Below are 17,432 nucleotides of genomic sequence, written 5' to 3'. Positions count from 1 at the left end.
ATTCAGAGAGACGAATGCAAGAGAAAAGGCTCCGTCATGGACCAAGGTGTTACTCCTTGCTAGACTCTGAATTAGGCCTCTTGCAGAATTACAATGGAAGTAAAGGGCATAGTTGTTTCACTACTTAAATCACTGTTTTATTAATTCATGTATGCACATCTAACCCAACTCCGGAAAGGCTTTAAGGAGGGTCCTTGTGACAATGTGACAGAAGCAGTGAAGAGAGGCTTTTCCTGCTCCATCCTCCAGGGCCATCATGAGACTTGGTGCTCGTCTAATTAAGTTTCTAAACTGTGGACACATTTGTCAGCAACATCCCCTGTAATATCTAGCAGCCAGCATTACATGGGCGGGACAGTTCCCAACAGAGCCTCCGACCATCCCAGTGGGCTCTGGTGCACACATTGTGACAGTGCTGGTGTGCGTCTGCTGAACGCCAACCCTGCATGTGTGGATGTCCAAGGTTTAGCACACGCCTGGTGCCTGCAGAAATTCCAAAGCATTTGAGAAATAAACAACGAAGGATGAACGGAGGGCGTGGGCTTAGGATAGCAAAGCATTTACCAGGCGTGTGGGGAGACAAGAGCCTCAGAGGAGGAATGGGAAGAGAACGATAGGAGAAATGGAGGATTTGATGTCCTTGGGGTTAAATTGGTTAGCTGTACTAAAATACTGGATTCCCAAAGGTCCTAGGAGCCACCAGAACCCAAGCTTTCATAGCTCCCTTTGGCCAATGGGTGCTGGGATGGTCCTGAAGATGAAAATGATGCTCTAAGGCTCTTGGAGGTAAATTCCTTTGCCTCATTTTACTTTGGTTCAGGCAGTGGAGTCAGCTTTGGCTGGATCTGCATTGTTGATGCTATGTCTAAACAGATGTCAGAAGAACTTGCCGGTTTCCAGGCAACCTCAGATTTCTAAACCAGGGGGTTTAGAAGGCTTTGTCACTACAGACTGGTCCACAGCAGCAATTCCTTCCATGCTGGAATTTTCTTCTACATGCTTGCTTCTAATTTCCCTTTCTAGAGCGGTAGCTTTGCCAAGATGCTATTGTTTTTCAAGAGCATCCATCATGGGATCCCCAGAAACCATGGACTTCCACCATCAAATAGTTTTAACAACATGATTTTCTTTGGAAAAAGTAAAACTCATGCCTGAACTTCAGCCATGTGTGATAAGCCCATAACTCAAGAATAGCAGAAAATGTCTACTGAAGCAAGCACTTGGTTCCGGAATTGTTCATCCCCAATGGCTTGGGTGGAGTCATGACCGCATTTCTTCCAGGAGGGTAAGTGGAATGAGTTTCGGCTACCAGCATATGCTTATGAAGAAACACTGGGCCATGACATGACAATGGGTACAAACCTTTGTTCTCCAAAGGAGCAGAAGGAGGCACATGTGTACTCCGTACATCAAGTGCTGCATCTTTTCTATAGCCAAAACTTTGCCACATATGGAAACTTCTTGATATTCTGAAAAGGTTACCTGCCTCTGATGTTTGCACCTGAGGCTCGCCTAGAAATTTTTGATGTTGTGCAGGTGCGTAAAATGGGAGACATCCAGCATCTGTCAGAAGCAGTGTTCTGGAGAGGCTCTGATATATTCAGAGCCTCTCAGATATCAGAAGAGGCAGGGGCATGGTGTAGTGGACAGTGCCATGGGGTAGAAGTATTGCTGCCATTTTCTTTCTGGTTTAAGCCATCAATCACCTCAGCCTTTTGCATGGGGCCAAATTCCCTTGGCAAGGAGATAAGCCAGCAAAGAGGGTTTGTGTTGGGGCAAATCCAAATTTTAGCAAAATTCAGTTCTTTTGAAATCATGAAATGGATGCATAATGTGCACAGCACAAGGTGCTGCTTCTGTTCTGTTGGCTTCACGCACCCACTGGCATGGCCTTCATGCACAGAGGCGCCATGATGTCCTCCCTCACATGCGTTGAGTCCTTTCTCTCAATTTGAAAGTAGGGATGGGGGTTCAGAACCGTGATGGCAGGGCACATCTTCAACTCACCCCAAAACTGTCCTACACATCATACTATGTGCATAATAATAGACTTACCTTAATTGACCCCTATTATTTTAATAGCACTGTACACTTAACAATTTTTTTCCACAAAGACAATTCTCCACGTAGAGAAATGAAAACAAAACAAAACAAAAGGAACTGGGTTCTAGTTCTAATTTAGCTAAGAGTGTGAAAGAAATGTGACAATAATCTTAAAGGGTGTACCTTTAAGAAAATATGCCGAGGCTGAGAGTCTTGACCTCAGACTGAACCAATCTGAGGACTCCTGGTGTGGGTAATGTTTTTTCTTAAAGAAAAGTTCACATGTGCCTCATGAGCATGGCTACAAGGAAGTTTTAGAGTCAAGACAGAAGATCAGTAGCATCATGGAGGATTAAGAGATCCTTTTTATGAGTCAACCTTGCAATCCATTTGCTAAACACTTGAAGGGGAACTTTGATGAACCCAAACCCAAATATCGCCTCGAACGACTATGCGGATAATCAGAAGGGCTGATCGGAAATCCCATAACGAGGCCGCTTCTGTTGTTAGCATTCCAACAAGTAAAACCACACATTTAGAAGGTGAGGGAGGAGGGGGCAGCTGATGCTTACTGCATTCACACGTGCTCCAGGAAAGGTACTGCTAAGTGCTTACGGGTTCTCATTCATCAAATCCTCACGGCTCTATGAGGCGCTACTCTAGTAATCTCCACTTGATAAAGCTCAAAAATTCTATGTTCATGGAAAGGCTTTCTCTCAAGTTCATGTTTGAAAAATTCCCTAATATGTAATCCTATAACCTGGGAACTTGGACTAGGCATACATCCCCCCCTCCCCAACCATTAAGTACAATAAGATCTCTGTTCTTAGCCACATTATAAACCAGAATACCCACCTAACAATCACTCATGTATTTTGTCCTTTTATCAATTCTTATTAAATGCCATTTAAATGATGACCTACAGGTATTATAAGATGCTGAACTACTTCTAAATCAGGGGATGGAACTGAAATATGACAGAAGACGGCATTTCTTCCAGGAGGAGAAGTGAACGAGTTTTGGTCACCAGAACAAATTCAGGAGGGTAATGGTTCCTGGATTCTAATGCTCCACTTTGGCTACTCCACGTGTGTTCAATTAGACGCTCCTTTAATCCCTTGTTCTGCACATGCGTACTGGGACCAGGCCCCAGTGTGAGCCTTCTGAGAGGCCCTGCTCCCCCATACCTGGTTAGCTCTCTTGCTACCATGCCCGACACTGGCCACTTTGTCTGCAGTGCCAGGTGTGCTGTTAACAAGGACACGCACCTGTGACCAGCTCCCGGATCTCCAGGTCAGTGGTCTTGCGGAGTAACCTCACCAGGGCGGGGATGCCGCCGCAGTTCTTCAGGGCGATTTTGTTGTCGTCGTTGGCCTTCCCGTACACCAAGTTTCTCAAGGCCCCACAGGCACTACGGTGGACCTCTGTCATCCGATGATCCAGCAGGTCCACCAGGAGCTGGATGCCTCCTTGTCTCCTTATCTGCAAGAGCACAGGGAACAACTTTTGCCTTAAAGAGTCATCAGCTGTCGCCATTAATACCAAACTGGGCTTTTTTTTTTCACGTGAAGCATCACTACAATTCATTTCACAGAACTGTATTAAAGCCCACAAAGGAAAAAGAGAGCAAATCAGTGTTCCTCTTTGATGTGATCGTCTCACTGGGATGAATAACCTCGTGGTAAAATGTCAAACATACTTCTTTTCAAGTTCTAGATTTTAAGAAAGGTGATTGTAACTTCATAAAGGATGGACACTTCTCTCTATAAAAATACAACACATGCTCATGTCAAGGGAAAAAGGAATGAAAGATGCTTCTCACTCCTAAAACTTATTACATCAAACTACTGTCTTATCGGGCTGTTGGATTGATATACCAAATATCAAAATTAAGCTTAATCAGAAAATTCTCCCAACATTTCAAAGGAACCAGAAGCTACATGAGAAACCAGAATGGACACGAGGATTTTCATCTAAGAATCCCAGGAAAATAAGAAAGTCACAATGAGAGCTGGTCGGAACACTAAGACCAACGCGTGCCACGCTTAACTCAGGTTTTTGACTAATAACAAAATCACATTAAATTCTGATGCTCTTGCTACCCAAAATAGTTTTGATTTTTTAAAATAAGTACATGGGGAAAAAGCAAACTCCTTGCAGTATGTTTCTAGATGTGTCTTCTCACAGTCCTTTAATTTTTAGAGCGATTTTTAAATTAAAACTGAAACAAATGGGCTAGTTAACAGACAGACCGTTTCATGGAGTTTTTATTAGCACAGCTCTATTTGAATATTTCTGCATTTATGTGGAAAAAGGAACATGACTCCCTCAGTAATACTGTCTTCTTTTTTTGACTTCAAGATCCCTCAGGGATTGAAAACTTATGATTTGGTGTGAACGATTATAACTTGGCACTTTCCCTATTTCTTATCACAGAAAACTCATTCATCCCACAGAGATGCTGGGCACATGGCTGAATCCCCACCCTTTCAGAGGTGTGAAACTGTGACTTTCTCTGTGAAGCTACAACACCCACACTGTTTAAAACCGCACCTTGATCTGTACCCTCTTCCAATCCAGTTCTTGTTTTCCCCTAACCCGTTACCAAATTCTTCATAGCTCTTGTCAGGTTCTAACTTCTTTATTATGTGTCTAGTCAGTGACGGTCTGCTAGAACGGATGCTCTTGGAGGGCCAGTCTGTTTTTCCCCCGTTCCAATATTTATTTACCTATTTATTAAAATTTTTAATGTTTATTTATTATTTTTGAAAGAGAGAGACAGAACATGAGGCAGAGGAAAGGCAGAGAGAGGAGGGAGTCCAAAGGAGGCTTCAAGCTCTGAGCTGTCAGGGCAGAGCCCAACGTGGGGCTCAAACCATTGAACTGCGAGATCATGACCTGAGTCAAAGTCAGAAGCTCAACCAACTGAGCCACCCAGGTGCCCCAATATTTATTTATTTGTTTGTGTGTTTGTTTATTTAGAGTGTGAGCAGAGGAAGGGGATGGGCAGAGAGGAAGAGAGAGAATCCCAAGCAGGCTCCATGTTGTCAGCAAAGACCCGGTTGTGGGGCTCCATCTAATTAGCTGTGAGATCATGACCTGAGCTGAGATCAAGAGTTGGACACTTAACCAACTGAGTCACCCAGGCGCCCCAGGGCAAGCCTCTTTGTTCACTGAGAGATGTCTAACCCTACCCCACGAGCAGTGCCAGGCACATAGCAGATGTTCAGCAAATACTTGTTGAGTGAACGAGGAGGGAAACTATATTCCCTGTGACAGTAGTGTTTCTCAGATTTGCTAGAACTGCTTTTCAAAAATGAGTAATATCCCTAATTTAAGGGAAAAGACAAAATGCTTTCTGTGTACAGAATGTGTCCGGGGATCCACTGCAGCTTCTCCGATACCAGCTTACAGATGAAATGAGGGCATGCCTCCTTCGGAGGAGGTGGGCCATGAGATAATTCAGAATATGCTGTAGGAATTACTTTCATCCACCAACAAAACAAAAACAAAAAAAGTTGCAATTGCCACAGAACTCCTGGTTTCTTTTTTTTTTTTTAATATCTTATTTATTTTTGATACAGAGAGACAGAGCATGAGAGGGGGAGGGGCAGAGAGAGAAGGAGACACAGAACCGGAAGCAGGCTCCAGGCTCTGAGCTAGCTGTCAGCACAGAGCCTGACATGGGGCTCGAACCCACGAACGTGAGATCTAACCTGAGCTGAAGTCGGAGCCTTAACTGACTGAGCCACCCAGGCGCCCCAGAACTCCGGGTTTCAAAGTCCCTAATCTGGGACACAAATATGGTGTTTCACACATCTCATGTCTGGGCAAAGTAGGACCAGGGACAGAAGAGGGAAGGACACCAGAGACATGGCTGCTAGGGAGGGCGTTAGGTTCCCTGACATGTCTGCACAGCACAGCCGGTGGTAGTGGGACACCCAAGCATGTCACAGATTCCACTAAAAACATGAGAAGAAAGCAGAAAACAACTTTCGCCCAATAAACGGTTTTACCAGTGTTTGCTTGGTGTTCACTCATGAGAGAGAAAGTTTGTAAGCACTGGGACCATGTCCTGTACATTTATCTGGGTTACACTCACTTTATCATAATACTTTAGAAGGGATATTCCATTTGTACAAAAGTTGAAACTATAGACATTGTTTTCTCTTTGTGAATATATTTGCATGTGTGTGTTTACTTTAAAATTATTTGGGTGTAATGATGTTAATAATGAAACCATTAAAAAGGAGGCAATAAAGCCATTTTCACAATTAACTGATTGGTTATAATTAAAAGCAGTTGGGGGGCGCCTGGGTGGCTCAGTTGGTTAAGTGGCCAACTTCGGCTCAGGTCATGATCTCATGTTCGTGGGACTGAGCACCACGTTGGGCTCTCTGCTGACAGCTCAGAGCCTGGAGCCTGCTTCAGATTCTGTGTCTCCCTCTCTCTCTGCCTATTCTGTGGCCACGTTCTATATCTCTCTGTCTCTCAATAATAAATAAACATTAAAAAAAATAAAATAAAGTAAAGCAGTTGGTGTAGTAAATCTATCTCTATATCTCTATATATTTTAGCTATGTTGTGAAATTAGTACTTAAGTTATAACATATTTCCCATTCATACAACTTAATGAGTTAAACTATTAAAATATTAAAATACTATTCCAAAACATTAAAAAGGAAAATGAATTCAAAACAAATTCAATGTCAATTCTTAATGGTACCATGAGAACACGATGTTTTTGTTGTGACCCTGATTAAGGCCATAGTTCTAAATTTATGACATCTTAAGTTCTATTTTAATCTACTAAGAGAAACACAAATAAGATGGATGTTTTTCTTTTGCTCTTATTTTGGGGGGTTCACTAGATCATACATATAAAAAGCTCTTGTTTTCTTGGGTTGAACTGTATCTAGAAATTTGGGAATTTTAAAGTCAAACATTAGGCAGACTGAGTTCACACACATTAAATGCGATGGTCGGGCCCTTGGTTCTGCCCCTTCTGTTGCTTCCCACATCCCAAAAGGACCAGGAGGGAAGGAGAGAGGTGGACTTTGAGTTCTCTTGAAGGGGCTGTATCCACGGCAGACTTATGCGTGCTGTGGATCGCTGTGGAGCAGTCCGGGTGCTGCTCTCTGCACTTCCCCCCTGCTTTGTCTTTCTTCTGGATCCTGCCTCCCATCAACTTCTTGCTTCCAATTCTTCTCGTTTCTTCTTGTACCCAACCTTAAATTCTCGTTAAGACTATAGACAAACCTATGTGAAACATTAATAGTGTTTCCCTTTGAAAAATGATCAGGGGAAGCTCTCTTCTTCAAAATAACACTTGTGTTTTGTCTCCCACTAAATGGCCAGCAATCTCTTTTCCATGTATGCTCCCCACTGGGCTCTGCACACGCGGCAGGTGAAGTCCTCATTCCAGCCCCACACTATCATTCCTGGCCAGTTCACCGTCCTCTCTCGCTGGCTCCATCATCCTTATGGAGAATTCTTCCAAAGTCTACATTTGATATTTATTAAAACAGGGCTCACAACATGTCATGTAATATCATAGGTATCTAATATATGTAAAATAGAATAAAATAAAAGGCACAAGAGGAGCATCTGCCACATGGTAGGAAGTTAGAAACTATCAGACGAATGGAAGAATAGTGTGCTAGGTTGTCACAAGTTACCTTCCTTCTCCCTCTTATTTTTGCTACTTTAAAATAGACATAATTTTTAGAGCAGTTTTACACTCAGATAAAATTGAGCAGTAAGTACACATACCACCTGCCCCCACACATACAGAGCCTTCCCCATTGTCAAATGTACCAAGTAGCAATGATAACCTTACACTGGCACATCACAATCACCCTTAGTCTGTGGTTTAGATTATAGCTCACTTTTGGTGTTGTAGGTGCCGTACATTCTGTGGGTCCTGACAAATGCATAAGGACACATAACCACCATTATAGTATCTTCCAGAATAATTTCACTGCCCTAAAGTGCTCTGTGCTCCACCAATTCCTTCTGCCCTTCCCCTAACCCCCCAAACCATGATTTTTTAAATTGATTTTTTAAATTTACATCCAAGTTAGTATATAGGGTAACAATGATTTCAAGAGTAGATTCCTTAATGCCCCCTCCTACACCCCTCCAGTAAACCTCTGTTTGTTCTCCATATTTAAGAATTTCTTATGCAAAACCATTGATTTTTAAATTTTCTCCATGGTTTTGCCTTTCCTAAAATATCACGGGTTAGAATTGTATAGAATCTAACCTTTACAGATTGGCTTCTTACACCTAGTAATACACATTTAAGATTGTTCTCATGTTTTTCATGGCTCGATAGCTCATTTCTTTTTAGTGTTGAATAATAAATATCCTGTTGTGTGGATGTACCATACTTTACATATCTACTCACCCACTGAAGGACATCATGGTTGCTTCAAAGTCTTGGCAATTATGAATAAAGCTGATATACACAATCATTTGCATGTTTTTGTGTAGGCATAAGCTTTCAAATCCTTTGGGTAAATACCAAGGAGCACTTTCTGGTACGTCTAGTAAGAGTATGTTCAGTTTTGTAGGAAATTGCCAAACTGTCTTCCAAAGTGGCCATACTGTTTTGCATTTCTACTAGAAATGAATGGGAGTTCTTGTTCCACATCACTGTCTGCATTTGATATTGTCGGTTTCTTGGATTTTGGCCATTCGAATAGACTGTAGTTGTATTTCATTGTGTTTACTTCTCCTGAAAGCCTGACCCGTGATGCAGAGTTACTTACATTAATATGGACAACTGAATAAAAACCATCAATTTTGAAACACATAAAGGGAAAACAATAGCTGGAGTTAGATCTGGAACAAATTTCCTATCTGCTACTTTTTTGAACTTAAGAGATTTAAAGAATGACTGGAAAGGCCTTTTCATGTATAACCTGAGTAGACACTCTTAAATTCATTTATTAAATGATTTTTTTGATAAGATAGTCCACTTTAGTCGATTGTTCCTATGTTAACAGATCCTATTTATTTTTATGCTTTGCTGTAAACTACAGGGATCTAGACTGAGAGAGCAGCCCAAAGAAGTAAGGAAGATGGGGGTGGCTGGGTGGTTCAGTCCGTTTAGTATCTGACTTCAGCTCAGGTCATGACCTCGCAGTCTGTGAGTTCAAGCCTTACGTTGGGCTCTGTGCTGACATCTCAGAGCCTTAAGCCTGCTTTGGATTCTGTGTCTCCCTCTCTCTCTCTGCCCTTCCCTGCTCAAAGTCTCTCTCTCTCTCTCTCTCTTAAAAAATAAATAAACATCAAAAAATAAAATAAAACAAAGAAGTAAGGAAGATGGAGGTTGATGAATCCCACAGCAGGAGAAATTAAAAAAAAGATCACCTCATCAAACAAAGCACAACTATGCCTCTGCCTGTCCTTTCTGGTTGTTTAGAAAGGGGGCATCCTACAAGCTGACACAGACAGTCTCTTGAGGATGAAAGTTGGGATGTGTTTGCACAGAATCAGTGAAGTTCTTTGAGTGTATATCAGGGGAGAGTGAAAATGGCCTCCACACCCCTACTGCACATTAACCCACTATTTTAAAGTGTTTTTACAATTTAAGCTCTAGAACTAAAAGTAGCTAAAAAGCATTAAAGAGTAGGATGCAATGGTTTTCTTCCTTATCTTTTAAATCAGGAAGCAAATGGATGGGCAAAGAAATTAAATAAAAGAAAAATGTAGGTGATGCCATATTGCTCATTGCAAAAAAAAAATGGGGCCTTGCCATTTAATGAATTTGTTACTCTTGACATTATCTGTGTTTATTGAGAATAAACTATATTTACCAATGAAATAGCTGTTATCGTTAAACTGACATCAACATCAATGAATAATTTAGAACATATCCAATTATAGCAGTGTTTGCAAGCTCATGGTGGTCTTTGTAAAATGATAATGATAATGATGATGTATAGTGGATTAAATAGTACTTTAGCAGGGAATAGAATTCCTCTTGGGGGTTCCTATCTTCATTTAGAGAAATACTAGGAAAAGTTGCTCTGGGGATAGCAAGACCCTCAAGGATCAGTTACAGATATTCTTGGCAATAAGAGATTGCTCCCCTACTCGGCCACTGAAACGGGGAGGGATTTGGAACTAGCTGGGAGAAGAAGGAAGAGGTTGGAGTAGGTAGGGGTTGGTTTTTTTTTTTTTTTTTTTTTTTTTTTTTTTTTTTTTTTTTTTTTTTTTTTTTTTTTTTTTTTTTGGTTTTCGGTTTCTTTTTTAAACCTACTGGTGGTGAGATGAGATCCTCAAAGAGCTGAGGACTTGGGTGGACATTTCCATACCTCTCAAAGATCTGCTGGATTTTAAGCAAAGTAGATACATCTTTGGGCTTCTGGTTTAGTTCTAAGAGAAACTAAGCTGGACCAGAAACTCAAAGTAAGTTTAAATAAGGGACTGCATGATTATAATACAGAGTACCTCCTCTTCACTTCAGATACTTATAAGCAGTCAGCCCACCACGTCTGAGAAATGGTTTACCAAAAGCTGACTACAAAGAGGTATCTTGGACTAGGTGATTTTAGTAAATTTTTAATTAACTTATTTTTCAATGGTGTTCTTTTAAACAATAAAAATAGATATAGTTGTTTTATATTCCCTCTAGTGTTTAAAAATTAAATAATTTTCTCTGCTTAAAAAGCTACTGGAAGAGGGGCACCTTTGATTCCTGATTTCAGCTCAGGTCATGGTCTAAGGATCGTGGAATTGAGCCCCATGTTGGGCTCTGAGCTGAGTATGGAGAATGTTTGGGATTCTCCCTCTCTCTCTCTCTCCCTCCCTCCATCCAACCCTCCCCTCTCCCTCACTTGTACTCACTTACTCTCTCCCTCCCTCCCTAAAGTAAAAACACCAAAATAATAAAAATTTAAAAAAGCTACTGGAGGAGACAAAGTTTGGGGATCCAAAACCAGAGGCTTAACCCGAGGTATCTGAAATTCACTTTTCAATTTTAATGTAGAAACTGCAAAGTTATCAGTTCGTAAAATACATATTTTACCTCACTGAGTCACACCCTACCCTGTACAGCAAAGTCAGGTACCTGATCACTGTTTCCATATAGTTGAGCTGATGTGTGTATGTGTACTTGATTCTGAGCAACACAGACGTCCAACTGATAAAGGCTAAAATCTTGTTTAGTTTTACAGCAGAAATTATTTTTGAGAATTTTGAGAGGAAATGCAGCTCTACAGTTGTACAAAATGATCTAGTTTCTCAATTCAGTAGGTGAACCAAGATGGATTATGTTTCTTTTTAAATTATGGTTTAGAGCGCACGGGTATTGCAGTTCGGAGGGGTGCCGGCTTTGAGGCGGCAGCAATGAGGTTCAAATCATTCTCCTTCTCGTACACCTGTGTCCCCCGAGGCAAGTGCCTTAAGTGTCTGCAAAGCATGAACAAAATGTGAACCTGTCTCCTGGGGTTGTTTTCAGGAGTAAATGAAACTTCAAATGTGAATTATTTAACAAAGAGCTCAACAAATACTATCTGCCAAGGAACCACCCACTGTATCAACTTGTTAAAGGGTATTCTTAATTGACTTATTACCTGGTCAATATATGAATTAACTTAATAATATAATGACATAACATATGATAGAATCAGTGAGAGATATACAGTTCAGAGTGATAGCTTCATAAATTTTATTTAGCATGTAGACAACTACCTAACAGATCATTAATCCAGCCTGGGGTATAACTAATGAGATTTTAAAAGAAATATATTTACTCTAAAAGTCTATTCTGTGGTCATTTAAAAAATGCCACAGTGTGCTGCATCAATATTATACTTACGACATTTTGCTAGATACATTTTCAAGGTAAGTACAGGAATTAATCTATATTTTAAAAAGAAGAGAAGTGCATGGTTTTTCTTGTTATGCTAAATTAATTGGCCAAAAGGAAGACATTTAAAAATAATTTTGAGGTGACACTAGTTATTGGGAAAAAGAAAATACTTTTCTTAAATACAGAGAGAATTATTAAGCACAAAGAGATAAAGGCCCTGTTTTGATTTAACAAATCAGTTTCTAATCAACACATTTAGAAAGAAGATGCAGCCAGTAACAAGAGATCCAACCAGTAACAAGAGACATGATTGAGAAGGTTCTAGTCTCCTGTAGATTTCCCAGGTGCTACTCGCCTGCCATGGTGTAGAGTGTGCAATGGTTTTGGTTTCGTCTCCACCTGTGTCTAACAGAAAGCTATTTGGTTTTTGAAAATCATATGGAAAATATAAAGAAGTCTACGAATACATTATCAACGTTACTTGAATTCCCTTATGCTTCCCAGTGTAAAGACCACCCAGAATTTGAGAATCTTTGTGCCCTGGATGGATTTCCAAACCCAGCTCCTGTCCTATTCAACGTGTCCTCGGCAGGTACTGAGGACCATCACTGAGGCGACCGCCTAGACCTACAACAAAATGAACATGTCTGAAGGGTGTTCTGAACATTTTCCCATTTTTTTACGATCCTCTATTTCAGAGAAGTTGCTGACATTGTATCAGTTATGGATTGGTAATAGGTTCTTGTCCATAACCCTAGTTAAAGAAAACCATTTCTCATGAAAATCTCTGAAATGACCTATTTTATAGCAATTCAACATTTCAACTTCTCATCATGCTCATGATCCTGTTATTTAAAGAGATAAAGGAAAAGAGAGAAAAAGACCTTTATTTTAGTCTGACTGTGAATCATGATTGCACACACTGATGCACTTTAAAGGACACTTAAAAAAATCACAAGACACCACAAACGTTACGTTACCACAGCCCTTGGCCCTTTCCATCTCCTCTTTTGCTAACTGATCATGAACAGTGAGCTTCTCTAGACACTTCCCTGTCTCAGAGTGAAATAGTCAGTCGAAGCGGATGGACATCGGGATCCTGTATTGAAAATCCCACTGCCCACAAGGAAGCCAGCGTGGAGGCCAAAGGGGCCTCAGGACTGTCCATCTGGAGGCGGAGGCTGACACTCTGCGCAACCTTAACTCGGTTCTCAGAACTGCTGTGTGCTGAAGGTGGGCTTCCACATTCCTTTCTAAGAGCACCAGGAAAGGCCCCCACTTTATTTCTTAACAAGAAAGAACTTCAAGCGATTCCACAAATTCCTTTTCTGACGACCCCAGTCAGACACACTCCCCATGTTCCAAATAAGTCTAATGGCTTCTATTGTCTGGCATGACAAAATACAATCTCATAGAGTAGTGAGACTCACAAAGGACGCTTGCAATAAAAGTCTCCTTTACTGTGTTCCAAACTGAACTCAACATAATTTTGTGAACCACGAAGCTAAGTTCATATAGTGTTCAGCATCTCAAAGAGAATTTTAGATAAGCACAAACCCTGCAAGGCAGAGAATCAACTTGGCTATCTGGAAATTATTAAAATATCTTTGAATGTGACTATAAGAAGCCCACAAAAGTTACCCCCCAACACTTTTTAAAAAATTTTTATTAAAAAAATTTTTTTTACATTTTTATTTACTTTTGAGGGAGAGAGAGATTGACACAGAGCGTGAGCTGGGGATGGTCAGAGAGAGACGGAGACACAGAATCAGAAGCAGGCCCCAGGCCCTGAGCTGTCAGCACAGAGCCTGATGTGGGACTTGAACCCACGAACTGTGAGATCATCACCTGAGCCGAAGTCGGATGCTTAACCGACTGAGCCACCCAGGCGCCCCCTCCCAACACTTTCACTGTTGTACTGATTAGACAGTCCCTCATTAAAAAACATTTATGAAGTGCTTGGGCTGTTGGGGGTTGGGGCTAAGGGTGGATGAGTTTAAAATAGCGCCTTCCTCAAAGGAGCTTGCATACCTGTAAAGGAATTGAAAGTTAAGTAAAGAAGCCAGCCAACGGGACCATTTCAATAGTGAAGAACAGAGATAGCTTTATTTGGAGCAGGATGTAGCAATTTCCTAGTTATAATTTGTATCCTTAAAGATGATCCATGAAAATGTGTAAGGTTTAAGCCCCTCAAAAACTGGGATCCTCCCTCCAGTGATAAGAACCATAAAGAAGAAATAGCAGGACAAAAAGTTAGAGTGTGCAGGATGGTGTGCAGGGGGTGGGTCAGGGGACTGTGTCAGGGGACATTCCAGCAGGGACCAAAGGCCATGTGAGAGTGACAGCAGGTCCCCAGAAAGAGCAAGGACACCACAGTGGCTGGAGTGCAGGGAAGGAGAGAGGAGAGGACAGTGATTGCAAGGCAGAGCAGAGCTCAGGCAGGGAGGGGCTAGCCGTCACTGGGTTGACCCTGAGGAAGTTGAGACCAAAAGTGTGACTGAATACACATGTGCCATGTGGAGAGCAGACTGTCCCAAAGGCAGAAGCAGGGACACCAGACAGGGGTCACCGAGATGGTAAGGGTACAAGAAACACGGTAGCTCTGGATAAAAGGAATGAGAGTCTGAGTGCTAAGAAATGGTCCAATTCTAGATCAAAGTTTGCACGTAGGACAAAAAGTATAACTGAAAGCATCAGGACTGACTAAGATTTTTGGCCTTTAGCTTTAATAAGCAATGTATAGGTAATTAGCACACAGTAATTTTTGGTTGACGGACGAATGGCAAAACATTTATGAGAGACACAGCCCCTCATTTAAATTTCTATTTCATTGGCATTATAAAAGCACACATTCAAAAAGTTGCTGTTCTTTTGTTATTGCAAAATAGAAAAGAACACCTTTCTAAAATATGAGATTATGCTAAATACATAGACACAATAGAAAAATTATTTTGTATCTTAGATAGCCCATGGGTCTAACAAATAATGAACATCAAAGCAAATCTAATATATTCCCCCCAAAAGAATTATAATAGATACATAGAGAAAACTTCCCTATGCATTTATTCTAATTTTAAGGTAAACACCTAAATTTTTGAAAATTTAAACTATATCAAGTAGGACTTTTTATTCTATCTATAAAACTGTATAGAATATAAATTTGCTTTGGAGTTTTTTGGTCATGCGTATATCTTTTCTATTTTAGGTTATGAAGTCACCTGTGTGTTCTGAAGATGCATTTGCTCATACACTCTTCTGTGGTAGAAATAGCCAATATTTACTGGACTAAAAACTGGTCGGGGAAAGAATTTCAGTCTTGTTCAGTTCAACTAATATTTAGTAATATGCATTGTTCTAGGTTCCTTGAGGATCTCGTGGACCAATAAAGGAGAAATTCACAGGAACACATAAGGTGCTGGGAGGCCAAAGGAAGTTCATGAAGCCAGCCTCCTTGGGAAGTGAAGGGGTTAATTGATTCTGGAAGAGAGCATAGCTGAACTGATTAAAAGAAGTTTGAAAACTGGGGGGCACCTGGAGGGCCCAGATGGTTAAGCCCCTGACTTTGGCTCAGGTCATGATCTCAAGCCTTGTGGATTTGAGCCCTGTACTGGGCTCGAATCCTCTGCCCTCCCCCCGCCCTGACCCTTCTCCACTCATGTGCGTGCTCTCTCTCACTCTCTCTCTCAATTTCAAGAGAGAGAATAAAATAAAAAGATTAAAAAAAAGAAGTTTGAAAACTGGTGAGCCATACAGTTAGAAGCTGATTAAACTCTAAAATGTTTGGGATACAGCAGGTGCTTTTAAAGTAGGGCACATGTATGCTAGGGTTGGGGCAAAAGTGTAGGCTACAGTGCATTATATAATGAGGAATCTCCTATGCCCTTAAGTTTACCCAAAGACTGATGGTGTGTGGCTGAGGCACTATTATTATTCTTATTTTTGTTTTTATTATTATCATTAGTCTTAGATAGTTTATGGAATAGAACATAAAATGTATGGGATTTTAAAGCAAAAGCACAGAATCTAAGGGAGAGTTTGCAGTAAACTTCTTTGGCCTGCAGTCTGGAATTCCTGAAGCCCATGTGGATAGGGCTCTGAAGACAATGGGCATGGGGTGCTGGAGAAGACAGGAGGCACATGGCGAAGGGTATCCACCTGCACAGAGAGTCTCCTGGAGGCGGAACACAGGGAGTGCTGTAGGATGCCAGGACCAGATCAGAAAACCCTATCACAAGGAAATATTTGAGGGGACAGGACATGAGGATCCACTCAGCTCCTGAGCAGAAGAACGAGGTGGGAAGTTGCGGCAAAGAGGCAAGAGAATTAATTTGAGAGACTGTACAAAGGAAGATATTATGGGTAGTGTAGAAGGGTATCTTCTATATGAAATATTCTCACCCATTTTCCTAATATTGGGGAATTTGTAAATAGTTTTCCATGCAGATGATGTTTTCTACAACTCTCAATCATTTGCTTGAATTTACTTTCCTTCTCTTATTCCTACTGCTTTGTGTGCTGAGCAAGGTGCGCTGAGCAAGGTGACTGGTAAAGTCCTTCTTGTGATTCTCTGCTTAGGTCTCCCCACAGGGTCAGTTGGGTGGAGGGTGCAGGGGGTCCCACAAACTGAGCAAAAGGGGAAAACCCTAAGTTCCATCACTCATCAGCTCCCTGGAACTCCCCCCTCCCCCAGATGTCTGTCAGATGCAACACAAAGAAAGCTGTTACAAGGGAAATCCTTCTGCAACATGGCATCTTGAAATAGGAGTTATTCAATGATGTTGCTCAGCTGATTCAATGTTAGTCACCCTTCATTTTGCTCATCAGCCCAAGCAGAACATCTACACGACACTTGGATCTTGGTATAGTAAGAAAATACACTTGTTTGGTGCATCTGTGACCTTTTGCGTTAAAAAAAAATTATGTTCTAAGAAATCCCCACAAGGGCAGTGCAGTGTATCCTAAATCTATGTGTCATCCTTAATGAAAAAGGAGACTGTATTCTAGCCCTCACGCAGGTGGTTTCCTCAGAAGTTCTCTCCTGCTGATTTTAGGAAGCGGGGTGTGCTAAATCACGTCTATAATTTTATATACACCTGTTATAATTTTTTACATATTGTACAATATATAATAAATGTATGCATAAATAAACATATTATAATAATGTGTATGTATCAATAAGTAAGTATACTCATATGTATACTACTTAAAAGAGAGCAATTCAGATATGTCTCTTCCTTCTTGCACAAAACTGCAATTCATTCAGCTCGTTCAAGTATTTCCTCCCAATTTAAATTTTGTAGCAATAAATGTCTTTTTATTATAACTCAGTGAGACTCGTGGGCTCGAAGAACCTACCCCGTTGATTGCCCACCTTCCAGTCAATAGCCACAGGGACTGTGGTGACTGTTATTTCTTTTTTTTTTCTCCAGAATATTTTATTGTCAAATTGTTTTCCATACAACACCCAGTGCTCTTCCCCTTAAGTGCCCTCCACCATCACCACCACGTCTTTTCCCCCCTCCCCCTTCCCCCTCAACCTTCAGTTCATTCTCAGCATTCAATAGTC

General features: G+C 41.0%; 1 protein-coding gene across 2 annotated transcripts in view; it reads right to left on the bottom strand.

Annotated features, from left to right (window-relative positions):
• LOC115293284 (catenin delta-2) overlaps positions 1–17,432 on the bottom strand; it is a 356,183-nt gene that overhangs the window by 204,655 nt on the left and 134,096 nt on the right. For both annotated transcript variants that reach the window (XM_029941072.1, XM_029941073.1), the window contains exon 4: positions 3,312–3,525. In XM_029941072.1, coding sequence (XP_029796932.1) covers positions 3,312–3,525 — 214 coding nt within the window. The remainder of the gene's footprint in view (positions 1–3,311; positions 3,526–17,432) is intronic.

The sequence above is a fragment of the Suricata suricatta genome, chromosome 6, assembly GCF_006229205.1.
Source record: "Suricata suricatta isolate VVHF042 chromosome 6, meerkat_22Aug2017_6uvM2_HiC, whole genome shotgun sequence".
NCBI classification, from domain to species: domain Eukaryota; kingdom Metazoa; phylum Chordata; class Mammalia; order Carnivora; family Herpestidae; genus Suricata; species Suricata suricatta.
This window is presented reverse-complemented; position numbering and strand designations above follow the sequence as displayed.